The sequence below is a fragment of the Melospiza georgiana genome, chromosome 13 (assembly GCF_028018845.1).
Source record: "Melospiza georgiana isolate bMelGeo1 chromosome 13, bMelGeo1.pri, whole genome shotgun sequence".
Taxonomy (NCBI): domain Eukaryota; kingdom Metazoa; phylum Chordata; class Aves; order Passeriformes; family Passerellidae; genus Melospiza; species Melospiza georgiana.
In genome coordinates this window covers 17,648,893-17,676,433 of record NC_080442.1, presented here as the reverse complement: position 1 = coordinate 17,676,433, position 27,541 = coordinate 17,648,893, and the positions used below count along the sequence as shown (strand labels likewise).

Sequence of the window (27,541 nt, the reverse complement as noted above, 5' to 3'; positions counted from 1 at the left end):
ATTCCCTAATACTTTAAGATTATGCATGTACTTATGAGCTTAGTTTAATAGTTCTATATTAACTAGTTTAAGAGGTAATCATATGGTGAGGCATCCATGTGTAGAAGAAAACCATCAATTAGAGAGATCCCAGGAATCCTATAAGAAAATATTCACTACTGGGCTTTTGTAAGGTTTCAGTGTTTTGGGGGGCATGTTCAGCCCCAGCCCATCTCACCACAAGGCAACTGTGAGTGCTCCTTCCACTGGGCCATAACAGACTGGCCTCTTTTATTACAGTTTGGGATAGCTTGCAGTGCACAGTCTAGCTGAAAAATATAGATATATTAGGAAGCAGAACTGTGTAACAAGGCTTTCCCTTGGTCTTCTACTGTCTGCAAGCGTTTCTGTCTGACCCAAAATGTCATGTTTTAAAGCCCTGCTTCATTAGGGTGGCGCCTGCAAGCTGCTGTTTAGGGTCTGTTAGCAGCCCCAGCATAAATCCCCACTTCCAGGAGTTTATAATTCAGCAGTAAAACATTGCTCTAGGCTGGAACTTGGCATATAAAGTCTCTCAGGAACAATTGTGATTTCTCCCTCCTTTATTTTTGCATTTACTCATACACACACACATGATTCATTCAGGAGATTTTTACTGTCCCCTTCCTGCATTTAAAAAGATTAAATGACTGGGTTATTAATAGTTCAATTCTGGCTACTGTGCTGGGCCAGTCCATGGATCTGCAGTTTGCCAGCTCTGTTTGATGGATGCAGGTCTCTGTTCCACAAACCTGCTCCAAGCTTAGTGCAAACAGCCCAGTGTGGACCAGCAGTGGTTTTTTGGCTGTTAATTAACATGGGCTCCAGTGTTAATTAAAGCTGTGTCCAGGTCTGGGATGCTCTGGGCATGGTGTCCTGAGCCTGCTGCAGGCACAACTGAAACCCTGTGTTCCCTGGAAGAAAATGGCAAGGACTGAAACCATGAAACCATGCCTGACCTTGGCGTAGTTTGATCTCAACTCAAGATATCGCTGGGAGATGTTCTGATGAGATAAAGATTTGGCTGAAATCATCCTCCCAGCTCAACTGTTTCCTCGTCAAGGCTATGTTTCAATGATATCAGTTATTTCCTCAAGTTTTTCCTGGTTTACAGAAAATTTTAGCATGGTAAAAGTAATTCAAGTTTACTATTCCTAGAAATCGTGGAAAAATTGTGTTTCAGCCTTATGGAAAATATTGTAGTAACTTCTATTTTTCTTCAACATTAGGATATTTTTATAGGCTGTATAACATGCTTGTACTGTAAAGTCCATACAAATAAATAAGAGAGAATAGCAATTTCTAAATATATAATGTAAACTGCAAAAGTTAAAAAGGAGGTTTTACAAGAATGAAATGCTTTAGTCCAAGTGATTTTTTTTTTTCCTTCCAGAACTTATTTTAGACATTTGTTCCTGATCTAGGTTTTGGTCACAGTTAAATCATATAATTTCCCACAATTCCCAGAAAAAGCTTGCTGTGCACTGCATTTTTCCCCCCCACTTGTTCTGTGTGCAGGTGTTTGCAAATTCAGGATATATTTCCATTAGCATATTAGACAGCAGTAATTCATCAGTGCAATGCCCTCATTACTATGGAATTGAGGCACTCCCTGGACCTTCTCATCTCTTTTCCACTCTTCCTCCCTCTTATATTTAATATATAAAGGCAGCCCCAGGAAGATCAGTTGTCATTAGTATGAATATGATAGATAATACATGAGTGTTGCAGGAGATTTGACCAGGTGCTAAGCAGGGCAGTGTGAGTGGCTGGAAGGAAGCAGCAGGTTCCTCCCTGTGCAGGTTTCAAAGGCCCTGTATTGCTTTATAGCAGGTCAAAATTTGGCTTTATTATTTTGTCTTCTGCTGGGTTATAATCCCACCTCTTTGCTCTAAACCAAGAGGGTTTTAATTTCCTGTATGTTTTTTTTTTCCCCCTGAGAACACTGACTTTACTGGCTTCACACAAAAAGGCTCAATATGGGTTTTTTTCATGCATTTTCTCTTTAATACGTGAGGAATAAATGAAATTCTCTATTTACTCAGCATGGCATACATCCTAAAGACACTCAACAGCTGGTTCTGGTGGGAGAATATCTGGATGCCCATCAACTGCACATGGGCAGATTTTGTGGACCGTGAGGGACTCGTGTTTCCCAAACCCCATCAGCTGTACGCCACAATCCCGTACGCTTTTGTGCTGCTCATCATCCGCTTCTTCAGTGAGAGGTAAGAAACTGAAATGCAATTCACCCTCATTCATGCTGAAAATGAGATATCTGTAGAGCAATGTAATGTTTTATAAAGGAGGATTAGTTGTTGGTTTGCTGGGAAGATCTAGTACAGATACCACAGCAGGTGAAAAATGGGAAAATATTTTCATTATTAGGGATGTGTGGCTGTGGTCCAATCCAGAAGAGAAATATTTCTATCTAGCTTTTCTAGAACAGCATTTGGATACTTCTGATGATCTTTTTTCCATTCTAAACCATTTGGGCTTCCTTTTCCTCTTTCAGTGGAAGGCTAGAGAGATTTGTCCTCTCAACCAAACCTCTCATTTGGTCCTGCACCAGAACGTTCGTGTGATGTTGATAGACCCCAGGTGTCTCTCTTTGGCCAAGCTAAGCAGACTGGAGGGATCTCAAAGCTTCATGTGAACATTTTATGCAGATCTAGTAAAGCTGGTTGCTTTTTTTCCCCCTCTCTTTGGCACCAAAAAGTGAATTGCTTCTGCAGCTGGAATCTTGGGGGACAGGCAGATGTTGGTTCCACAGAAAAAAGCTACAATCATATTAAGATTTGCCATGTTTTGCCTTATTTATTTATACCTTTTTTGCTTTACTTTCTTTTCTTTTTCCTCTAAAAGATGTGATTAGTAGGTTTTTATAATTATTTCAGGACAGAATGAGGAAATTTGGAATGTCATAAGTTGGACAGACTTAAACCAGAAGCAGATAAGATCATTCATGCTGGAAATGAAAAGTAATTTGGATCATATGTTCATAACCATTGCCAGTGTGTCTCACTGCAGTGCTGAGGGTAATTAGCCCACACATCTGGCTGCAGTGAGTCTGGGGAAAGCTGACCACTGCTCTGAGCAATGAGGAATCCATGGCTGATACAGCAGGAGGGAGGGGCTGCTCCTCAACACCCTGCCCAAGCAGGAAGGTGAAATCTTTGGATCTTTGCAGTGATTTGGGGTGGAAAAGAAGGGAGGGAAAGAGAATCTATCAGAATCAGGGAATGGCTGTGTGCCACAGGCTGGATCCAGCATTGATCTGTGCTGGTGGCCCAGTGAAGAAGGTGCCAAGTGACTTTGCCACTGGAGGAACTTGCCCAGCATCAGTCCCTGAGCTCACATGGGACAGCATCTGGTCTCCTTTCACTCAGCCCCAACACTCCTCTGATGACCATGAAAGTCAGGATGTTTCCTTGAGTTTAACAGCATTTCATGGCCACAAACTGCATTCCTTGGGTCTTCTTTATTGTATAACAGCTGATAAATTGTGGTTCCCTCTTGGGATTAGCTAGGGGAGGTCCCTTTTTCTCAGTGCACTGGCACGTTCTATGGTGGATTAAATTGCATCCAATTTGTTTTCTTTGTATCCTGGCATGAGAACAGCCAAGGTCCTGTAACAGTGTTGTGTTTCTAAAGCTTTTCCTGCTGTGTCTTTTCAGGTATGTTGCTATACCTTTAGCAAAAGCCTTGGGTATAAAGAATGTAAGACGTGTGAAGCCACAGCCTAATCCTGTGCTAGAGAGTTATTTCCGGGAGTGCTCAAGACAACCATCCCAAGTAAGGATTCTCATTCTTCCAAACTCATTTTACTTTTGGAAAATCCCACTCTTACTGTTTCAATCAGCTCTCAGCAATGACATCATGGGATGAGTTCCAGCTGATTGACAGATGACTTAATTTATTTGGGTTTTTGTTGCTGTTCTGCTGACAAGGGTATATGGCATCCGAAACAGAAAATACATTTAAGATGTTTAATTTTCTGGCATGCTGTTCTAGGCTAGATTGTTAATAATATTTCCAGTGAAGATTAGTGTTCCATCTTTAACTCATTCTGCCTGGAGAAAGCTTCAGCTGATGTCTGTTGTTGGAAAGCAGGATTGTATTTAGTGCAGGAATGCTGGCACGGAAGCCTTTTGATCCGTTATGTTACTGCATACTTAATCCTGGCTTATGTGAGAAAGAAAAGCAATCCTTCTATTACCCTGCTGTTTGTTTTTAAAATTGAACAAGGAAAAAAGACTAGCCAATGCTTGACACCTCCAAAAATGAGGCCATTGATTTTTTTATGGGAGGCAGGTACTTTGCTGTGAGTGCTGCCTCAGGAAGTTCCCTTACCTGACTACAGTTCCCAAACAATTGCAGTTTTCCTACACTGGTTCTGAAAAGAAATATTTGCTTTCTAGTAATGAGGGATTTTGATAATTATTGATAGTGGAACTTGGCATTCTATCCCTAACTCTGCTATTCTTTTATTGTGTCTTTTGCCTGATAACATCAGGAATAAATGCATGGGTGTTCACACACGAGCTCCTCTCTCTCTGGGCAAGTATCCCAATCTCAGTTTCATTCCTTCCTTCTGCTTGAGTACAGCTGGACATTTGATTTCTGGAAGGAAGCACAGCATTTTTAGAGTCCTCAGAGCATGGGAAAGATTTAAGCTGCCTCCTTCAGGTGTCCAGCCTGGGGACCAGTGTGCCTGGGAAAGGCTGGCTGGCAGCTGAGGGCACGTGGGCTCTGCTGTATGGACACAGAGTCGCTATTCCTGTGTGGCAGGTGGAGAGCTGGGAGCCAGCAGGGTGGCTGTTTGCACTCCAGCCTTCCTTGGCAGCTCAGGTGCCTTTTCTCACATTCCAGAGGTTTCCCTGAGGGTAGGAGACTCCCTGGACTGGCCTCACCTCGGTGGAGGCAGCTGCTGCCACCCACTATTTGCATACTTCCCTTGGGAGCAAAGAACTTCCCCAGGGATGAGCCAAACACTCTCCTTGCTCCTGAGGCAGCCCTGGGAGGTCAAACCACACTTCTGCACTTGGGGATGGAGGAGAGGGAGGAAGGCCACAGGCTGCTGCAGGTGGGGCACTGAGCTCCCCAAAGTGCAGGAGTGTCACTGCCTTGTGCTGGGCACGTGCTGGCCTGGCCACCGTGGGAGCTCAGGGGATGCAGAGACCCCAGTGTGGCACCCCCATGCCCATGGGCAGTTCTAAGCCCTGCTCCACCCCCAGTTTAGTTCTGCTATTGGAGGGGGGCACTTTGCACCTTGCTCAGGAGGATAGATTGACTTTGGATTTGAGAGCAGAGCTCAGGTCACTTTAATTCCAGCCACTTTTAATCTGTGGGACTCATAGATAAACAAATTTTAATATTTATGATTAGGTAAGATATTAGGTGCCATGTCCATGTCTGTTCAATTATGGCACTTCCCCCTCCAGCCTAAGCTCTCATCTAACAGTAAAAGTTCTATCTTTGAAACTCTCAGGAGTGACCAGAAAGACAATAGCAGAGTTTGTGAATCTGTTCATTTCGTGCCTGCATTATTTACATGAATAAAAATCCAGGGTTTCTGTGGGCATTACTCAAAAATACCCTCCATGCATATTTAATATTGGTACTATTTTTAAATTAAGACCTTGCAACAGTGGGAAGCTCCTCTGTGAAGTACAAAATAAACTAAAATGATATCTCCTGTTAACACTGTTCCATTTCTTGCAGTCAGAGATCAAAGGCCTTGCCAAGAAGTGCAACTGCACCGTCCACTTGGTGGAGAAATGGTTCAGGAGGCGGCGAAACCTGGAGATCCCAACCGTGCTCCGGAAATTCCAGGAGGCTTTGTAAGGATACACAATGCCTTTGGTTATCACTGCTGTCCTCTTCTGGAAGAAAATGATTGAGGTTCCTCCTTTCCAGAAGGCTGGGTCTGCCTGATGGGGGTTTTGGTTTCTGAATGCACAAAGTTGAAATTTTTTAGTAGCAGTTCTCCAAATGATGGTTAAAAGTTTAGGTGAACTGTTTCTCCTGGGGGAAAAAAAAAAAAAACCCTTAAAATATTTTACAGGTTTTTTCCTTGTGGAATAATGGATTTGTAGGCTCCTGGTACAACATGTAAGATGAAAACAGGCAGAGAATATGAAAATATTTTCCTGTCTGCCAGTAATCATAGGGGAACAACAATGCTTACCCTGGGGTAAGTTTGTACCCATGCTGTCATTTTGGGATGCTGTCATGTGTACCAAAGTCAGTTTCAGAGCAGGAATTGTGGCATCCAGACTGAAGGACAGGTGCCACAGCTTGATCATGGGATACTGTGTGAAACAGGAACTCAGAGTCCCTGCTGAGAGTGGGCCAGTGAGCAGCTTTGAGTGACAGTAATGAATATGTAAGAAGTTTCAAAACCTCCTGCATATGATTTTTCACTTATGTGTGAGAACTTCCTCATACCTAAACACTTTAAGTGTGATCTAAAATCTCACACAAATTGCAAATCCCCAAATGGGCACAGCTCATCCCTTTTGGGTACTGACATGAGCTGTACCAGTGTAAAGCACTTTCAAATGCTCTGTGTATTTGGCTTTGCATTAGCCTAATTACATTTGCAAAACTTCACCTGATTAGAATATTGAACCTCTGTAACTGTAGATCAGCTTAAGGCATGAGGGTTAAAAGTACAGCACAGAGCTTAAAGTTGAGTACTTTATCAAGATTATTTCCAGTGTTAATCAATGTGATGATGATTTAGTGGTGTCCTCAGTCAGACATAAATCCAGATGATAGACAGAGGTGTGTCTCTTTGAAGTCTAAGCTGAGTAAAGTCTCCTGCCATGGTTTATGTCTGCTGTTGTTTTGGGGATCAGTTAGTTTGGTTCCAGAAGTGACAATAAGATTTCCTGCTCTTGCTAAAAGACCTGCCTGCCATGTGTGCCAGTCTCTAGTAACACACAGCTAAAGACTGAAATTCCAACTTGCTTGGCAGCTTGAGTGAGAATGAAGCAAACAGGTTTCTCTTGTGCAATTTTGTGAACCTTGCTCTGCTCTTTGTCAGTGAATTTAATTGAATATAATTCTCTAGGCAAAAAAAAGAGGAACAGAGTTATTCCACTCTAATAGTGAGTGTTATGAGCGTTATGAAATTTTTTGAAAGCCTGCAATCTCCAAGATCTTTTTTCTGAATGACAAGGAAAATCTGATGAGCCAGATCTAAACCATACTTATGCTATTAGTGCTCCCAGTTAAGCAACCCTGGGGTTTGGAAAGCCCTTTGCATGAAACTTCACTGCCTTGTAAGATTTACCAGCCTTTAACTTCCCCTACCAAGTTCTTTTTTGTTACATTCTCTTCAAGAGAAAAGATTCCTGAAGTTAAACCAGAAAATCCTCTTGCACAGCTCTTGTTCAGTGCTCTCTCTGGTGGCCAGGATCAGAGTTTAAGAGGCACTTGAGTAAAATTTGGCGAATTTGGATGAGTTTTACTTCGTGTTTTATTCACCAAATTCATAAAGAAGCTGGGCTCAGTGCAAAATGAGGCAGTGCTCTGGCAGCCTTGCACACAGAATGAGTTCATCTGAAGTGCTGTTTATGGCCAAATGCATTCAATATATAAAATATATAATAGGGCTGGGCACTAATGGCACAGTCTTGTAGGTGCTCTGTGCTTTGAATCCTATTCAGAAAACCCCACTTGCACTTTACAACCAACACAGAATCAATTCTGCCATATCCACTGGCCACTCACACCTTGTTTGGAATGGTAGGCATGAGGGTACAAGCAGCTGCTGTGTAAGGTCTGTCCTGTGCCAGTGTTGTGTTTTCCAGCACCTCTTGGTTAACTCTGAGTCAGGTATTCCGTGTGGACTCCACTCTGCAATTTCCACCATGTACCTCTGTGCTTCTGCTGTTCATGCAGTGCTTGTTGTGTAGTGTTATTTTCAAATCATCTGAGGGAAGATAGTTTAAAGTTGAGAAGAAAAACAGTTGTTTATCACATGTGTATCAAGTGGCAATTTTATAATTATTTTCCTGACTTCTTTCTCAGGTGTGAGACAATTTATTTTGTCTCACCTCCAACATTCCACATCCTCATTTTTGTTTGTTGTTTTTCTCATAAAACACTGTCTCAGCCTTTGAAAAATCTCATTCTTTCTCCTGGAATATCAGCTTCCAGGGGATGTGGGGCTCAGAAAGTAAGGGCTGCTTTTACCACACAGGTTCTCCTCCTCTTCTTTCATTTGGGACTTCATTAAAGCTTGCCAAAGACCCCAATGTCATTTTCTACATCTCTCAATCCACTGGTACAGTGTTCTTGTGATGCTTTCTCCTTTTTGAGTTGTCTGGGAGTTGCTTGCTTCTCTCCCCTGGAATACTCTGGTTCTAGAAGTTCTCAGCAGCTCTGGGGCCCTGCGCCTGTCCCTGTGTCACAGCCTTCCTTTGCTGTGAAGTCCTGCACTGTTTCCTACTGGACTTGCAGAGCTGCTCAGGGGAAAGGTCAGGCCTGACCTGCCCAGGGGAAGAGTGGAAAGGAAGGAGTTTTCCATCACCTGTCGAGGTGGGAGTGGGAATGCTTGGGCTGAGGCTGCAGCCACACCCAGTGCTAGGGACAATGCCTCCCACACAGGCTCCAGAGTCATCAGCACTCCGACAGCAGCCTGCTCTGCCACCCAAAAGCAGCAGCACACTTCACTGAGATGCTCAAGAGCTTTTTCCCTTTGCTGACTTAGCAAGCTGATGGTGCAAAGCTGGAAGGTTTATCTGCCTTGCTGGATATCCATTTAATCTACAAAAAGCTTAGATCAGACTAAATTCTGGCACACCTAGTCAAAGATGAGGTTGTAGTTAATTGAGACCTTGTAGCAAGATTTAGACTAACCCAGTAGATTCTAATAATTCATAAGGCTCCCCTGTTGTCAGCAATTGGTGTTGAGAGAGATGAAGTGAATGAACCCAGGAAAAGGTTTGTGTTCTCAAACATTAATTTTTAGGGGATTTATTACACTTTTTGTGGTCATTCTCTTGATCAGTTCAAGCCTGGCTGGAAAATTACTGCTATCATGACAATTCAAATATCTGTATCATGATAATGTAAAAGAATTTCCTTATTTAGCAGTGAATCAAACCTTAAATATTTAAGTGTTAATAATTCAAATACAGTTAATATGTGTCTATCCTTAACATTGAGTGTGAGGCCACATTTATGTGAAGATTGTCTGTGATGTACAATGATCTGTAGTAACTGTGGCTCAGGACAATATCTTTACAAAATATAATGGTTTGTTCCTATTTTTTCATTTCAATTTTGCAGCTGGCGATTTTCATTCTATCTGACATCCTCCATTGTTGGATTTATATTTCTGTATGATGTAAGTTAACTTTTTGAAAGATTGATACTTTATTTAAACAAAATAATTTCTAGATTTTCTTGAATCGCATTGAAAGACTGTGAATTCAATGCCTCTGTGGGATCAGATCTTTGCTGTATGTAATCTGGATGATGGGCTGCATTATGCACTGAGATTTAATTTTTAAGTTAAACTTTAGACCTTCTATGACAAAGGAATTTATGAGTAATCAGAATTTTTAAGGCAAGCTTGAAGAAGTCACGCAGATGGTTTTACAACATGCCTTGTTAACACCTACAAATGCATCACATGGCCATGTTTTCCTCAGAGGACACCATAAACTTTTTTTGGCAGCATTTTTGGTGGTCACAGCTATTTACTGAGGTGTTGCTGCTGAGTCAGAAGTTGGGAATAGCAGAGATTGGTGCTTGCAGCTCGGTGAGCCCTGCCTGGGGTGTCATTAGTGCTTCCCCAGGCAGCGGAACAGATCCCGGCGTGTCTCTGCTCATCTGGCCCTTGTCCCCAAACACTGCTTCTCATCCTCATCCCCTGCTCTGTGTGACTGGTAAACACAGCACATCTAATCACTGTGGCAACATATCTTGAGTAATTGCAGTAATAAAACACACACCCACTGCTTTGGATGATGAAATTGTGAACTGGAACGTTTCAGGTGTCCTGAAGAGAAGCCAAAAAGCTGGGAACAATATAATAAATCTGAGCTGCAAGTTCCCTTTAGAAATTGGTGGAGAACAGTTATCAAGATTACAGCTTCTTAGCCTGCTCCACTTAGAGAGAGTTTAAGTAGTGAAGATTTTGAGTTAAGGTGATAATTGTTGCTGAGCTGAGCAGTGTCTGACTGAGGTGTCTTCCCCAGAAACCCTGGTTTTACGACATCTGGCAGACGTGGGTTGGTTATCCGTTTCAGGTGAGCTTTTTGGCACCGGGCCAGTGGCCTCCAGGCATTCCAGGTATTTCCCCATTGGAAGGGATAATTCACAGCGGCCTTTTCCCTCCACACGGGCACCACCCACAGAGGTGTGGCACCAAATCCTGCCCTTTTCGGGAAGTGCTGCCGACTGCTGCAGGACTTCCCTGGGACCTGCCTGTGCTGCAAGTTCCCCCTGCAGCCCCCGCCCCGGGACACCAGTTACTCACTGCAGAATTTATCAGTGTTCCCGGATTGGGTGCAGAACCCCTGCCCTGCTCCAGGCCCCACGGTGCTTCAAGGCACTCTTACTGAAATAGCTCTGCCCCATCCCACTGCCTTCCTATTCCTGTCCTAGGCGGGGGCCAGGAATACAAATAATCCTGCCTCCAGCTGAGCTTTCCCAGCTCCTGCTACACACCTGGGAAATGTACTGACCCAAGGGAGCAGCCCAGCTCTGCTCTCCCCTGGCCACATCCATAGGATTTTAGCATAAATAATTGACATTTCAGTCTATTATGTTAATTGTTCACCAAAACCGAGGGGGTTTATTTGCAGTTGTTTGTAATTAAATGCAGAAGGATTCTGCTTGTAGTTCTGTGACAGAAACATGGAGAAAAAGCATGCTAAAATCCAGAGGTGGGGGAGGAACTGTGGGAATTGAGAGTTTGGGCTGAGCAAAGGTTAACGTACTTGGCTCTCAGAACATCCTTCTTAATGAAGCCCAGGACAGGAATTTAATTTAGCTTAATTTTTTAAGCAAGAGTCACCAGAGGAGCCGAAGTCAGGAAAGGAAAAAAGAAGTAATCTCACTTGACATTTACTTTTTCCTGTTCTCGGAGTTAACTGTGTTTCTCCTCATCACAGACCTTGCTGCCATCCCAGTACTGGTACTACATGGCCGAGATCGGCTTTTACTGGTCTCTGATATTTACCCTGGGCATTGACATCAAGCGGAAGGCAAGTGCTTGTGCCTGTCGGTGCTTGGTGAGCGGGAAGAGGGAGCAGCAGCGCCTGGAGCGGCTTTGGCGCAGCCACGGGAGGGCAGCATCAGCCCGCAGAGCCCGGGGGCTGCCCGGCCAGGGACCCCCAGGGGCTGCCATTCACCTCCATTTCCCTCTGTCCCCCCCAGGATTTCATGGCTCACGTCGTTCATCACCTGGCAGCCATTGGGCTGATGAGCGGCTCTTGGTGCGGCAATTACGTGCGGCTTGGAACTCTGGTGATGTTCGTGCACGACACTGCCGATTTCTGGCTCGAGGTAACCCTGCTGTCCAGCTGTCTGGATTTTTTTTTTTTTTAATTTTTTTTTTCTGCTTTGAGTTTTTTGGTTTTGGTGTCAGCGACATTTTAATCTTTCTGCCACGAGTTTCATATGATCCCTTCCTATCCCCGCAGAGACACAGTTTGGCAGATTTGTAACTTGTAAGATAAAAAAGAGCTTCTAGATAATTTAAGATGATACTTTGTTACACAATACTTTATGAGCAAGAAGCAGAAGAGAATTTCCTCAGAACAGGGACTGGAAATAAAGCTGTCTCCCTGGGTTATTCGTGTTTCACTGATAAAATTAGACCAGGTTGTCACTGAGGTTGGAAAAGACCTCTGGCATCAAGTCTAACCTGTATCAGGTATTTTCTGGCAGAAGAAAAGTTTCTTCTCCTGGACTCAAGGGAAAGTCCCTTCCCTGCACAAAATATCAGTGGCAGTGTTTAAGAGGCGTCCTACTCTGCAGAGAGCACTGTGATCAGAGTGGCTTCTGGGCTTTTTGGAAGACACACACAGGGTTTCTTCACTAGAATTACCCTGAGTTTGTAACACCACGTTTGAGGGCACAGTTTCATCACCTCCTTTGGTGGCAGTGCCAGTGTAAGCAATCCTTGTGGGCTGTTGTGTGCCACTGTCCATTTCTGTTCCTGATTATCTTTTTGTATCAGAACAACTAATTGTGGGGTTGTGCACTTGGGATTGGTCCAGATTAAACAGGTTTTCTTGCTGGCTTACTTTTAATCCTGAATTGCTCCTAGGTCCAATTAACTCTGTGGCCTTACAAAGAGTTGAGTTGACAACTGGTAGGGCAGCACTTGGATGGAAACTGGAGTTGAGTACCAGAACAATTTAATTCAGCCCTGCCACTCAAAAGGAGGAGGAAAAGAAGTTAATCAAGCTGCTGTTTAAAACTTAAGCTTGGCACTTGAGCTTTGCTCCCACTTTGCCCAGGGTGGTTCCTAATGGAGCAGGGGGAGCTGGACAGTTCATTTAGGGGAGAAGCAGCACTTAGAGCCCTTATTAGTGGGATAGAGACCAGCACTGAGATCTCCTGCTCTCAAAAAGGAGAAGCCAGGAGCTGAGCAGGGTCAGTAACAGGCATGTCCCAAACACCTGCATTTAAGGGGTCTCCTGAATGTGCAGGTGTGGCAGCAGCTTTTCTTGGAATTCAGTCTGTTTGGAATCTGGTGGAAAAATGAGGAATTATCTCTGTTCTAAAGAGCACTTTGTGTTTCTGTGACACTTTATATTCTGGTCTGAGTGCTGTTCTTTAGGCCTTTGATGCAGAGTCCTTTCCTTTGAGATAAAAAGAGAAATATAAACAAAGAATCTGGTCTGATGGTGCTTTATTAGGTATCAGTAAAATGATTGCTTTACATGTCAAACTGGGAAGAAATACTCTTCCTGCTTAGGTGGAAGATGAGTCTTTATTTATAAAAACACAGAATTTATTTCAGAGAATATTTATAATATGTTTGGGGATTTTTATCCACTGCAGGCAGCCAAAATGTTTAATTATGCTCGCTGGGAGAAAACTTGCAACATACTGTTCATCATCTTCTCTATTGCATTCTTCATCACCAGGATGATCCTGTTCCCCTTCTGGTAAGCAAGATTTAATCCAGTCCCAGGCTTTTACTTCACTCTCACTCCCCCTGAAAGTTTAGTGTTGGTTGTGATGGAAAAAGGAAAGGAATGGACTGGACTTGAAAATTCTGCTAGTGAGAAAATTGACAAAAACTGCCTTTTTCTTTAAAAATTATTATGTAAAAATAATTTTAAATGAGCCTCTTTAACATAAATATTTATTTATGTGTTATGTAACTTGCTTTGTAAATAGCAGTTAAATGCTACTAGCCCCTGCATTTTCAAGGGGACTGAGCTCCTTAACTAAGAGAAATCCTATTCCCTTTCATTCCACCCTTTCTGCTGTAGTTGCAAAGTCAGAGTACATGACTGTAGTTCATTTTTTAGAGCCTTCTTTCTGCTACCCAGTCCTTGGGTAGTGCCTCACCTCACCCACATGAGGATCCCTCAGAGAAGTTTAGGTGAACCAATTAATTTATGAAGTCAGCACAAATAAATCTTAACTTGCTAAATACTTGCATGCCTTTGGAGTGCTATGATTTAATCTGCTTTGGAGTATCCACATGGGTGCTTTACATGTTTATCTTTTAAAAAGTGTTTAATGTGTTTCACATTCACAGCTCTAATTTGCCCCTCCCTGCACATGGACAAACCCTTAGAGACTCAGACTGGTTAAATTAATAGTTCTGAACATTGATCAACATAAGGCTTTAATTTCCTGTAGTATTTTCTTTCAGAAATGCTGATGTCTTTTACTTTATTGTTGTTTTTTTAATTAACTGTACAAGTGATCTGCAATCATTTTGCTTCACTGAGTTTCTTGTTCTTCAGTTCTTGAGCTTGGAAGCGAAACACAATGAGATTAAAGGGACTCAAAGAGCCCCAAATAATACAGAAGTAGTGAAGTCTGAAGATGGACAAAACATATGTTAATTAACAAAAAGCCCTGTTGCAAAGCCTCTAGGATTTTCTCTGGAGTGTGGATTTCAGATTAGAGAGAATTTGCACTAAAAAAGGCATAGGCAGGCTCTGAGTTGCACAGTATCTAGACCACACAGAGATGGAGATCTGAAAAACAGGGACTTTTTCTAACCTCACTTAGAGTACTTCCATGCCAGACTCAAATTTCTCATCTTCTGAAGTCTGTATTTCAACAGAGATGCACAATCTAGTTAAGGCAGGGCTTGTTAATTAATCTACCATCTTTGCAGAGCTTTTTAATATTAATCAGCTTGGAATATGAGATTAGAAATAAGTGTAAATAGCATAAGGAAGAGATCTCGCACCATAACAATAATCTTTGTTTTTTAGGATTCTTCGTGCCACACTATATCTGCCTACCTACTACTCCACCACTCCTGTCATAGCATATTTTTTATTCAATGGGATGCTATTAACCCTCCAAGGCTTGCATTTATATTGGGGTTACTTAATTTTCAAGATTTTGAAAAGGTTCGTTTTCCTAAAGGTAAGAAATCTTTTTCTTCAGAAAGATATGTGAAATATCAAACAGATGCCAATACCTCCAATTGATTTACTTGGAATTTTATTGTTATCCTGAGTTTTCAAATCAGAATGTCCGATAGGGATCTGCAGAGCAGGGAGATGTTTAAATGTGCTTTGCACCTCTCATTGCCACACCCAATGTCTTGGTTGGAATACAAAGACTTCAGCTAGAATGAGTTTTTTTGCCTGTATCTGATGTTTTGTACCAATAGTAAATGAGAAATGAGCTGTCCCAGAACCTGAAGCCCTAAAATGGTCCAGAACTCCTCAGGAATTCCTGTGTTCTGAGTGAAAGCAATCTTTTGTCACTGGGCTTTGTAGGAACTTACCAAAAAAGAAGTGAGTGAGTGATAAGAGCTTTGACTACAATTTTTCTGCAGTATTTAAATTTCTTCAGATTTGCCTAAATCTGAGGTCACCTAAACTTGAGCACTGGTTTTGGATCACAAAAACCAAATGAAGCATATCTGCTTCATTTATATTATATTATGACTCAATGAAATAGTGTCATATTCAGCTGGAGCAGAGGAACAGTGCAAGTCTGGTCTGCCTAATCTGCTTTTTCCTTGTAGAGAAAACTCACATGGGAAAAATCTCTGGATAAAATTGCCATTTGTGTCTTGTTTGATTGCCTGAAGTAGTGACATTTTCACAAGGTCTCGTGCTATGAAATGTGCGGGGTAGATAAAATATTTATCAAAAAGCATTTAAGGGAAGGCCTCTGGAGGATGTCTCTAAGATTTGGCACAAGTATTGACAGATACATTTTTCTAGTTAAGATGAAATTTTAGTTGTGCTGTTGGAAAATGGTATTTTTTCTGAGGCTCAAGAAACAAAAACTTAATTAAACTGTGTCCTTTTATCTGAAGCAGTTCAGGCTGTGAAGCATCTTTAGGAAATAGAAATATTCCTTTCTCCCTATGTTTAATTGTTGAGTGCTAACAGGAACCATCCTGTAATTATTGGATTTTTGGATTCCATCAAATCTTACACAAACACACAGCTGGGTATCATAGAGAGACCCAACATCTGCCCTAGAAGTTACAAACTCAGCCCCTGTAAGACAGCAAACAGCAGCTCAGAAGGGACAAATCTGTGGAGGAAATGGTTTGTGTTGCTGTGCCTCTAAAACAAGCTTTTATGTTCCTTAGACACTGAGAATTTTGTATTTCTTGTGTCTCATTTACCTCTGCTTGACTAATTACTACATTAGTTCTGGCCCAGGTGTAAAGTGCTTTACCTCTTGCTTTCTTTTGTGATTTTGGCCTTGTCTCTGTGCTGTTCTTGCTCCCTGTGCACAACCCCTCTTCAGAATGGAGAGACATCCCTGTTCCTCCCAGCTGAGGAAGAGGAAGGCTGGGCGGAGCTCTCCATCCACACTGTGAGGTTCAGAGTGCCAGAAGGTGTCAGATGCAGTGGTGAGCAGGACATTGCCAGGCCAGCTATATAAGGCCACCCTGCCCTGCCTGCTCTGTGCCTTTGTAAGGGGCAGAAATGTTTTATTTTGAGATAAGAGCTTTGCTGTGTTCGTCACAGCTAAAAAATGGGAAAGCACCAAGCCTGCATCCCTACCGCGGATTTTTGATTCCTTATACAGCTCTCTGAGAAGATGGTTTCCAAATAACATTTTTACAGTGGTAGCAGCAGCAGCCTGGGCCCTTTTCAGTCTGGATGACTTCAGCTGGCTTGCATGTGCAGCCTGTTTTCCATAGCAGTGGCAAACTTGGCTGTGAAAGCAGCCAGTGCCTCCAGAGCTGGAAAGGCACCGTTGAAAAGAATGGTGTTGGCAAGGAGGGTTTTTCTACCAACATCTTTGTTACAGACAGGCTGCACACAAATAGCTGCTGCTATTTTAGGGAAATACCAGTAGACCATCATTCTGGTGTTAGTAGGGGTTTGTTTCTCTGCCCAAGACTAGCTGTTTTCTGAATGAAAACTGAGCAATTTCTGATATTTTTCTTGAAGCAACAGTTAGCTACTTCAGATGGAAAAATGAAGTCATGGTGTAACTGGGAATAGAGACTTCTGTTGTTTAACTGAAGGAAGCTCTGAGCATGGAAGGGTGTAAGGAAGTTTTTCAGTGCCCTCTTGTGCCTCAGTCCTGGAGTTTTGGGGTCACTGCACCCTCGAGAGTTGGTGGCTTCTTCTATGCTTTCCTCTTGCCCATGAGGAGAAGATTTTTATTGAGAGTGGCTGGTCAGAAGCTCTTCATCTCAGCTGTCACCTCCCCCTGCACTGACAGAGGGGACAGTTGCCCTCAGCCCTCTGGGACGACTGCTCAGCCAACTGACTTGCTTCAGCAAAAAAGAGCTTGGACTAAAAGTCTTGTGTTTTTCCTCCTCCCAAATACTGCAGTGAGACATGGCTGAAAATGAGGGAAAAGGAAAGAAGGGAGATGATCTTCTGCCATCCCTCTGTGTCCTGTTTTCCCAGCCATGGGACTCTGCCCAGGGTCTGGTGGCACAGAGCAGCACTGGTGGCCTCCAGGCTCGGGGGACTTGTGCCACCTTTCCCTTGGTGCCCTGGGAATGCCCCAAAAATGGGGAGCTCTCCATCCACAAGCTCAGTTGTAATCAGCTACTTCACATTAGGAAGCTTCTAATTTTCCATAGGGGTAAACTTGAGGGTTCAGAATTTTTTTTTTCTTTATTTTTTCCCTCTGGAAAATAGAAATGTTCCCTAAATGTCCTTTCTCACGTGACATTTGTGACCTTGTGTATGAGTAAGGCCTGTAAGCAAAGCCCTTCGAGGTCAGACCTGTAGCCATGAACCAGTTCTGCTTTGGGAGGAAGGAGGACATTCTTCAGTGTAATTTCTTTTCAAGTTAGGTCAGGCAATTGCAATGTTAGCTGCTGGCTGCCATCTTGATGTCCAAGGCCTTTTGTTGCTAGGAAACTCCGTGTGTTTCTGTAATATTGTTCAATTACATGGTTAAATTACCCACTTGTATCAAGTTTCAAGCACCACTGAAACATGTCTAGTCATCATGTCTGCACATATGAGAATATTTTAGGAAAATTGAAAAAGCATATAGAGAAGTATGTACATATGCACTGATATAAAACATCTTGCCAGGAAAATCCCGTGGAGATTTAACATTTTATTTCCAAGGTCAGAAAAAGGGAGTGAATGACAGCAGCTTATAGCCACATTATTATGGCAAATTAAGATGTAAAATATATGTTAAACCCATTACACACTGAGTTAAGGTTTTGAGACTATGGTGCTTTAAATCTTGAAAAATGTGTAAGTTGTAGGAAATGGGCATGATGTCCACATGTCTCAGATACTTCAGGGCTGATGCAAAGTCCATCAGTGGAGGGTAATGGCAGGTTTCTAACAGACTGTAATGTGTCCAGGAATAGGTTTTCCTGCTCTTGTAATTGTTTTGCCACCATCAGACCACCTTCAGGGAAGGCAGTGAGCTGCTCACTAATGGCTGCTGTTATTTGGGAGTCCTCAGCAGCACTTTCCTTGGATTCACTGTGCTTCTTTCCTCTTCCTGAAGCAGAAAACACCCTGCACTGCAGTAGATCAGGATTTTGGACTTGTCACTCTTTAAAAACTTGTCCATGTTCAATATTCCTTTGGCATTTTGTGCTTGGTAAGGTTTTTAAAGACTGCTTGAGTGTATCTTTGTCCATGGTTTGTTCAGTCCTTATTTGGCCCAAATTCCCAAGGCAACAGTGAGAGTTAGTGTTCAAAGAATGACTAAAAACAGAGTAGGGGAAACTGAAAATGATAGGAAAATACTATTTTGGGTTGAAATGAGAGCTGTGAAGTGCTTGTTATGATACTTCTGCTGTTCCCAGCCATCATTTTTCTACTGCAGCATTTTTCCTCTTACTTTTTTTATGCTTGATCTGCTGGCATCAAACAAATGGAAATTTAATGAGAATTAGCACATTCAGTGAGAAGTAATTTCCTTTAGAAAATTGCCATACTACAGGAGTTAAACAGAGGACAGGCTTTATTTCCTAACCTAGTGGCACATAAGATTTTGTTTTCTTGTGTGTTTTGTCAGGCCTGTGCTGCCCAGTGACTGTTGGGGTGCTGGTAAAACAGACCTGGAGATGCACTTGCCTTAATTCCATGTGGCTGGTTTGAAAGGAGCAATACATTCTAGAGGATAATGATAATCTAGTGAGTTACATTTTCATGACTGGAACTGGGAAGTTGTGGAAAAGCTTTTCCTGAATATTTTGTTGTTCCCTTCCCTGGGAAGTGCCAGTTCTGCTCTGGAGTTTGAGCTCTCTCAGTGGAGGGTTGGCACAAACATAAGACAGTTTGAACTAGATCAACAGGGGTTGCTTTTTCTCCATTTTAAAGGAAAACAGGTTGCGGAGAAGTTGGATTTGTTGGTTCTCAACAGATGAATATTTATAGCAGATTTTCTCATGAGGATGGCTTACTGGGGGAACAAAATAGGCTAAATGAAAGCTTTCCCTCTTAGACATGAAAACCAGTCAATCTGGGAGCCTTCCCAGTTGGTTGAAATGATTGCCCTGGGGCCATGAGCTGTTTAATAGCCTGGAGATGGGAGTTAGCCAGCCAGGTCAGCAGCGTGGAGGCTCGTGCCCCAGTAAGGGGAAATTACTTCCTGCTATGACTTTCTTTCATCTGCATATTTCCCATTCTGCTGCAGCAATCTAGTTAAACCCAAAGCCTGGCTGCAAGTCTCACTTGATGGTGCCAAATTGATCCAAGGGAGGAGGGTGGGAGGCAGGCAGAAGGAGCATGGAGGAGTTTGGGGTTTGCTGGATGGTATTTACAGTGGTAGGCAAAGAGCAGAGGAGCCCTGGAGTCAAGGCTGCCCCAGACATGGGTATTGTCAAAGTGCAGCCCAACAGAGCCTGTGAAAGAGGAAAAGCTCTTCTCCACTGTGCCAATCCAAGATCACTCTTTGGTCTCTGGGGCCTGAACCAGTTTTCCTGGCACTGGGAGTTAAAAGGCAGATTTCTGTTTAGAGCTTTACATTTACTCCAGATTCTGAACAGGGTCAGCAGCTGAGCAGTGACTTCCAGAGGTGTGTTCTATAGGCTTAGTGGACTGTGTGTTACACCACACACTAAAATGTACTTCTCAGCTTTCAATACAGCAGCAATGTTCTTTGCTGGATTTTTAGAATTATTTTTTATAAACTCTGCTTATATGCCCATAATTCCATTATATTTTTCACTTGAACATTATATAAAAATCAGATAAAACTTCAAAAACCTGGGTTAAAGGCTGTTCTGATGATTGTGGAGGGATGAACTAATGAGAAACCACAGGAAATAAATTGTGGTGTGATAGATGGGTGGTGAAGGTATGCTGGGGTAGGAGCACTGGGGCAGAGTACCCTTGCACAGCCCTGCTGTGCACACACAGGACTGTGCAGGAGCAGCCCCAGTGCCCAGGCCAGGCTCCAGCAGTCTGGGGGTGTGGATGCTCCCTTTGCCTGTGTCACGTTGGCTGAGCCATAAGCAGCTCTGGTGTGCTGCAATAAAATCCTGCTCCTTCCAAAGCTGCTGAGCTGCACTCCAGTAGGAGCTGTGGATGACCAGTGCCTCTAAGAATAGCAAGCCAAGCCTCCCTGCAGTCCTGAGGCTTCCTGGCCTGGCCATGCCCGAGGGTTGATGCAGGGCCAGGCTCTCAGCTGGTAGGAATGAGCTCGATGGGGTTGTGTCACTTTTCACCAGCCATGGATCTGGCCAAACAAGCACCCCCGCCCCTCTCTGCGTGTTCCCTGGCACAAAGCAGCTCCACTTGTAGTAAATCCCCCATCCAAATGGTTCTTTTGATGTGCAAGTTCCTAATTCAGAGGGAAGACAAATGTTGGTAAAGTTTTTGCTCTAAAATTAATTGCTTTACCTTGCTGTTCACAGAAGGGCATTTACTGACGGATTTTCTGGCTTCTCATTTTAACTGCTTGTATCTTTTAATTTTCTAGCAGGATCTTTATGAAATGTTCCATTTCTTGCTAGTTTTATATATACACCTATATAAAAATAATATATGTGTAATAGTGTGCATATGTATTTATTTTTTCAATTGCCAAAAATCAATTCACAGAGCGAACCCTAAGCCTTTACAGAACTTTTGATGCCTTCATTTACTATTTTTAATATATTCTGCAGAGATTTGAATTGTGACTGTGTTATGAGGTGAATAATTCTTATATTTTCAGAGGGAGTTACTGAACTGCAATCTGGTGAATCGATTTTAAAAAAGATGGAAATAAAGCTAGTTAATGATAGGATAATATCAATTGAGAAAATTCTTCTGTCTTGTATTTAAAGAAAATGTTTCCCTAGGAGGACCTAGGAGTGCTCCAAAATCATAATTCCATGGCAAGAAGGGAGGAAATCCTTTCAAGGGGCAATTTGTCCTCTGTAACACAATTGCAGTGAGTGTTGATCAGGCACAGGACACTGCAGGTTCCCCTCTGCAGGAAGCCCATGGGAGTCTGAGCAGGCAGGGATGGGTGTGCAGCAGCTCCAGGCTGGGATTTGTCTTGTGTAACTTAGGCCTGGCCATTTCCAGGGTCCCTCTGTAACCAGTGGAGGAAGAGTGGGGTCCCCATCTCTGTATATTTGGCTCAATAAGGAAACTGCATCAGCTTTGTTCACTGGGTGCCACTGAAAGTGTTCCATACCCAGCCTTGATACCAGAGTGGTTACAAGGACTGGGTGGATTTTAAGTATTGCAATATCAATATAGGAAAAAAGCATTACTTGTTAGGTATGCCACTGAAAATGAGGTTGATGTTTAAGTATGGATATAAAGTTTAGATGCATCACAACAGGAGTGGAATGGTCTCTGAGGATGTAGAGAAATGTCCCTGCTGGACAGAAGTCCTGTCACACACCTGTGTGTTGTGGCCTCAGTTCACAGTGCTACAAGGCTTCTGCAGGGACACTCCTTAGCAGCTGTGTTGTTTCAAAACATTATTGAGTGCAGTATCATACCTCACTGAGAACAGCACGAGTGTCTGATCAGCTGTTTTGCAGCCAAAACAGCATTTCTAAGGAGTAAAAGTGCATGTTCTGATAAAAGTTCATACCACTGAACTCCTTGGCTTAAAGCAAGTTCTGTCCTAGGGTAAAAAAAAGTTCACTACAGAGAACAGCATCAAATGCCTATTATACTGTTCTTTGTTTCTTTGCCAACTGTGGATTTAAAATTGGAATAATTCAGAAAGCAGTGGGACATTATGAGTCACCCGGTGCCTCCTGGGCCTTTGACATTATCGCAAAGCCCCGCAGGCCGCGTGCGAGGTTCACTCGGTGCATTTCAATAACTCAGCCAGCAGACTCTGAGCAGCACAGAGCCTGATTAGCTGCAAACAATGCCTTGGTTCTTCAGAGCACTCAGGGCACTCAGCCTCAGCTCCAGGTGTGCTGTGCTCAGGGACACCACCAGCCAGGTTTTCGTGGGGTTAAATTTATCCTGTCAGTCAAAATCAGGGACGTGTTCAAGTAGCAACATCTAGTTTTATAAAGTTATTCTTTCTAATAATTGTGGAATTAGTGGAACTTTTAATTTTTTACAAGTCTTCTTTGAGTTCCCTCTGAAAACTGTCAGTGGAAAGCTTGAGGAATGGATATTACATAGAAGAGATTAAATAAGAGGACTTTTTGCCACAAGATGTCCAATACAATTAACTTAGAAAGTCTGCATCTTCATTTTAAAACTGCAGAAAGCAGAGTCCAACTGTGCATCTTCCATGGAAGATAAACATTATTTATGTTGCCTAGTGTGTATGAGCTGAAAAGGGAAATGTATTTTCCAATAAAATCTTCCAGGCTGGAAATACAGAAGAGTTTGCTTGAATCCAAATGTATATTGCTTAGTCTCAATAGGAAAGTAAAGACTTATTAAGTCATATGTCAGCTGAGTTGAATTATTGATGTTGAATTCAACATGTTGAACTCAGAGATTCATCAACTTTATAGTATTATTTGTTAGAAAAGTACCCCTTTCTATCTATTTGGACTGACTTTTTATAATCTCTCTTGTTTATTATCTCTTTTATTTGAGGCAGTGGTTGCTGACCTGACTAATAGCTTTCATCTTTGTACTTCAAGCTGTTTCCATATGTGCAGGTGCTGTGGAATTTACTGTCTTTACATTGAAAAATCAAGATCTAGTCAATGTGTTTGTGGATGTTTAAATGAAAATATTTTTAAGGTAGATTTAAGGCATAAGGTTCTCATTTTAATAGAAGATACATTTAAGAGTCAGAAAATTCCAACTAAATGTTAAGAATAAGTATTTGAAAGTCAAGAAATCAGAATTTCACCAGATTAGAAAACAAAATTCTGCAATCAGCTCTGAATTGTTTTGACACATCAGTACTTGGTAGGAGAAATCCAGTTAACTTTGTGGGTGTAATCTATGCTTAGCCCAAAAAATTAATTGGTGCTAGTCTTGTCCAGTTTTAGCCAAATTGAAATCTTCTGATGCTGCTGAGAAGCCTGGAGTCAGTGTTGATCCCACCAGGTGAGTTAGGCCTAGACCATCTCCCACCACTCACATGGACACGGTTGGAATCATGGAATGGTTTGGGTTGGAAAGGACCTTAAAGCTCATCCCAGCCCACCCCTGCCATGGGCAGGGACACCTTCCACTGTCCCAGGCTGCTCCAAGCCCTGTCCTGGCTTTGGGCACTTCCAGAGATCCCTCCCCAGCTGCTCTGGGCACCTGTCCAGACCTCCCCATCCTCACAGGAACTGACATTTGCCAGCAAGGGCCATTCCCCTTCTGAGAAAGCAGAGGCACATTGCTAAGGTTTCCTCTCTGTTTGTAGGATCATCAATCCACGTTGCTATAATTTATTTTTGCCTTCTAATACTGCCTGGCACTGTCTTTGCCTCTGCTCTTACACTTTGCACTTGAAGTACCCTGCTGTGGCAGATATGGAGCCCTGGCTGCAGTGTGACCAACTTTGCTCAGAGGGCCCTTTACTGTTCATCTAGTGCTGATGGCTTCAATGACACATGTTCTAACAGCAGTGAGATGCAAGAAGCCAAAGCTACCTTAACAAATCCAGTTCATTTAACTAAAAGAGGCAGACTGAGCAGCAGGTGGAAGGGTTAAACAAAAGGAAAAAAAAGATTATAAAAGTTTGTAGCTTTGGCTTCACTACAAATGGCTCTCTTGCAGACTTTAAAGCATTAGTGTTGCTTCTCATAAACCTTGAAACCATTCATCCATTTAGAAAGATTAAATTGGTTAGTCATCCAGAACAGAAAATGTACACATCCATTTTGTCTGTTACCCAAAACCAGCTGAAGTATAAGAAATGCAGTTGATGCCATTAAACTGAAGCATTGAGTTTTAATGATGGCCTCAGCTGTGGTATTTACAGTTTGCCAGCTCTTGTGTTCCTGATAGTGTATTCATCTGCTGCTGCTCAGGGACAGTCAGAGAGAGCCTTTGAGCTGGAAAACATGAGTAAAATATATGATGTGAGGGGCTCAGAGAAAACATCTTGGTATTAAAGCAGAGAAAATCCTACAAATGTTACAACTTTTGTTATTATTAGAAGGTCAAAGTTAAGAGGCACAAACTTCACTTAGGATATCCTAATATATTTATAATGGTCTGTTAAACAGTTTGCAAAGACAGGTTTGTTTGGATTTCCAGTTACAGATGAAGCTATTGCTATTTCAAGTTCTGTCACTTAAACAAGCCAGACAAAAATGGCCAGACTCTCCTAAAGCAGGAATTTGTAGAGGCACTTGGTCAGGAAGTAAGTTTATTTTTACAAAATCTAATAAAAATTAGATTTAATTTAGCAGCATTTTTTCTTGATTAATATCAGAATTTCAGAAGTAACACTCTTTCCCAGAATTAAGAAAATTTGCAGTGATTACTTCAGAATATGAAAAAATTTAATTCTGCTGCTTTGAAATCTGTAAGATGTTCTCTCAAAGGCAGGGATTTGCAGTGAGCTGGAAAAAAACATGACATGTTTTTTAATTACTACATATAGTGCTTTTAATCAGAGCATCCAGCTTGACAGCATTAAAACTGGGAAGGCAGCTCTATCTGAGTTTCCAGTTCCATGCTGGAAATGCTAGCTCATTCCTATAGGAAACAGGAATCAATATCACAAACTGGCCATCATTCAAAGCAGAGCAGTTTGCCAGCTGTTCTAAAGCACATGCCTGAGCACCAGCAATTTGTGTGCAGCACAAGGAGGGACTCCAAATGAAATGCCACAAACTTCCCTGACATTATTCCCAGGGAGTCCCAAAGTGCTGCTCCTGTCACTGCCCACAGTGCAGCCTCAGGGAGATGAGAGCATTTCCAGGGTGTGCAGTGGATTTGCATCAGACACTGCTTAGGATTAGTTTGCTTTTCTTTCTGAAATATTTCTGGTGGCAGAAAAGCAACAATCTTCCCCCCACCCCCTCAGCATTTGTCTTTTACTGCAGATACAAATGGCAAAAATACCAGGAGGGAGTGAGGTGATCTGAAAGAGCCAGAACCTCATAAATTGTGTGGGAAAGGCTGTCTTGCCTTTTCTCTAACTGATGGCATGCCAAGTTTATTTTACAGTATTTACAGTAAGATTTGTTTGTTTTGATACCCTTTGTAAGTTGTTAGGGAAAAAGCAAAAGAAAATCTCCAGGAAGTTTATAGTTTGTGATGAGCCAGAGCTCAGGCTTTAATTTGCTTTCTAGCCCTATACTTTTACTAGGAGTGTAATATATGAAGGGATATGAGATTGCAATTGGATGAGTTATTACTGGGCTGCTATTTATTTTCTCTGTATGAATTTGGTGCTTCAGAAAGACCTCAGAGCAGCACGCTAAGGAAGTGGAATTGTTGGTTCATTCCAAGAGCAGATACAGGAGGGGCAGGAACAGCCCTGGTTTCTCCTCTCTGTGTCACTGCTCTGACCTTGGCACATCACAGGGAGCACAAGCAGCCTCTGCCTGTGGAGCTGAGGTGCAGATGGATGGCATGAGACCAGATTTCTCCATGCTGGAGTGGCCCCTGTGTGGCTGTGCAGGCAGGGGATTGTCTGTGCTGAATTCCTGCCAGCTCCAGCACAGGCTCAGGTGGCAGAGCTCTGTCATGAGGAGAAGCCCCAGCATCCTGCAGTACAAAGAGACACAAAAAGTGGTGCCTGTTCTCAGGAATTAGGAAGAAGTGTTTTCTGGATGTACAACATCTCTCACTAGAGCATCCTGCCCCGAGTCTGTGGAGCAGGTCACCCACTGGTGTGGAAAGTCCTCCAGGCAGGTGCTGCTCTTGTGAGCTTGTTGCACTGAAGGGAAAATAGGGGTGTTTGGGTTTAATGCTGAAGCCTCAATTGTTTGAAACAAACTTCTGAACACATTTTGGAGCCTTGGGTTATGGCAGGGGTTGAGAAATAAGAAACTAATGGTGTGGGTTTTTATGTGCCATGACAAACAGCACAGCATGGTCTCACCTCTCCCTGAAACACGGGGTAGGTGTGATGACTTTTCTCTCTGTGGTGGAAACATTCACTATTTCCATTTTTGACTGTCTGGCATGAAGCATGACTGCCAAATGCTAGGAACTGTCCCTATGGAGCTGGGGAGGGATTTTCCTGAGGGCATTTTCCTGCCTTGATGACCCCTTCCATCCCTGCTCCTGGAGCTGCCATTCTCCCCTGGGCACTTCCCTCAGCAGGGTGATGAACCCAAGATGCACAACAGCTGTACAGACACAGCCTCCCCCATGCCAGTGTTGATGTGCTGTGTATACCACTGAGCAGGAAAGAGCATTTTAGGGTCAGCAAGTGTCTTTGAGCAAAGCTGGTGCCAGGAGATGCTGGCACAACTCATCACTGTTTAGTTTACACCTGTCAGAAGCAGGCAGCCTCTCAGCTCCGGTGTTTGGGTGAGTGTATTCATCATATTTAGCTTTTAAACAATATTCTTTTCATCTTCCCTGCACTTCACAGCTGTAAATTAATCCCACAGCACCCAGGGATTAATAGCCACACTTTACAGGGAAAAGCAGAAATGAACAAGAAGCGGTCAAGTGGCTGGGCTGAGGTCATGGAAGCAGTTTTGTCTAAAGAACATTTGGTTCTGCAAAATGAAAGTGCTGCTAATTGATCTCCCCTTGGATGTCAGCCTCCATTTTGGGGGCAGGGTGTGTTTCTGGGGGGCAGTAAAATGTGTTCACAGTGCTTTCTTCTCCCTAGGACTTGAAAGATGATCGGAGTGATGAAGAGGAGGAAGATTCTCTTACAGACACTGAAGAGGAGTCCACAAAGAGTGGCACCAAGAACAGCAGTGGGTCAAGCAAACACCTCCTGAGCAGCAGTCACCACTAGCCCTGTCCTGCCTCACCTCCTGCAGCGATTCCTGCTCTGGTTTCAGCCCAACCTACAGGACAGGATTTAAGTCAAAAGGCTTGTGAGAGACTGTGATTGATTTATTGTTGGCTACTGGGCCTGGAAAAAAGCCCAGTTTGGAGGGGAGGGAGAAATTGCATAACATGACAAAATGTGTTAATGACCCACTTTCAGAATCGTTGTGGAGTGTGTGGAAAGATGTTTGGACACGCTGACTGACAGTGCTCCACAAGGGCAAAGCTCAAGAGAGTCAAGTAATTTAGTGTCCTGTTGATTCTAATGTTGTTTTTCAATCTGATATAAGATATATTTCATCAAACAATTTAAATCACAGATGTTTTGTGGTAGGTAGGTAGTGTGAGCTCCATTAGGAACCAGAATTACTCAATGTGGGAAAAATTTGATAGTGCTGTACAGTGACTGGCATTTTATCTGTACTTTTCAGTTTAAACCCTCATCAAAATGGGTATTTTTCTGACTTATATTTCATTTCCTGGAGGCCAGGGGAAGTGAACATGGAGGAATTTAAATTACTTGTCTGTGAAGGGTTGGCTTCAGTGTAGAAATA

General features: G+C 42.8%; 1 protein-coding gene across 1 annotated transcript; it reads left to right on the top strand.

The window, feature by feature from the left end:
• The first annotated feature begins 2,064 nt into the window (after positions 1-2,064).
• On the top strand, positions 2,065-27,037 carry CERS3 (ceramide synthase 3). The gene is made up of 10 exons (XM_058033724.1): positions 2,065-2,246; positions 3,696-3,813; positions 5,743-5,861; positions 9,322-9,379; positions 10,236-10,286; positions 11,154-11,246; positions 11,419-11,547; positions 13,054-13,160; positions 14,454-14,610; positions 26,821-27,037. Exons 1-10 carry the CDS (start codon positions 2,065-2,067, stop codon positions 26,950-26,952), a joined length of 1,146 nt encoding a protein of 381 aa, XP_057889707.1. The 3' UTR covers positions 26,953-27,037.
• Positions 27,038-27,541: the final 504 nt, after the last annotated feature.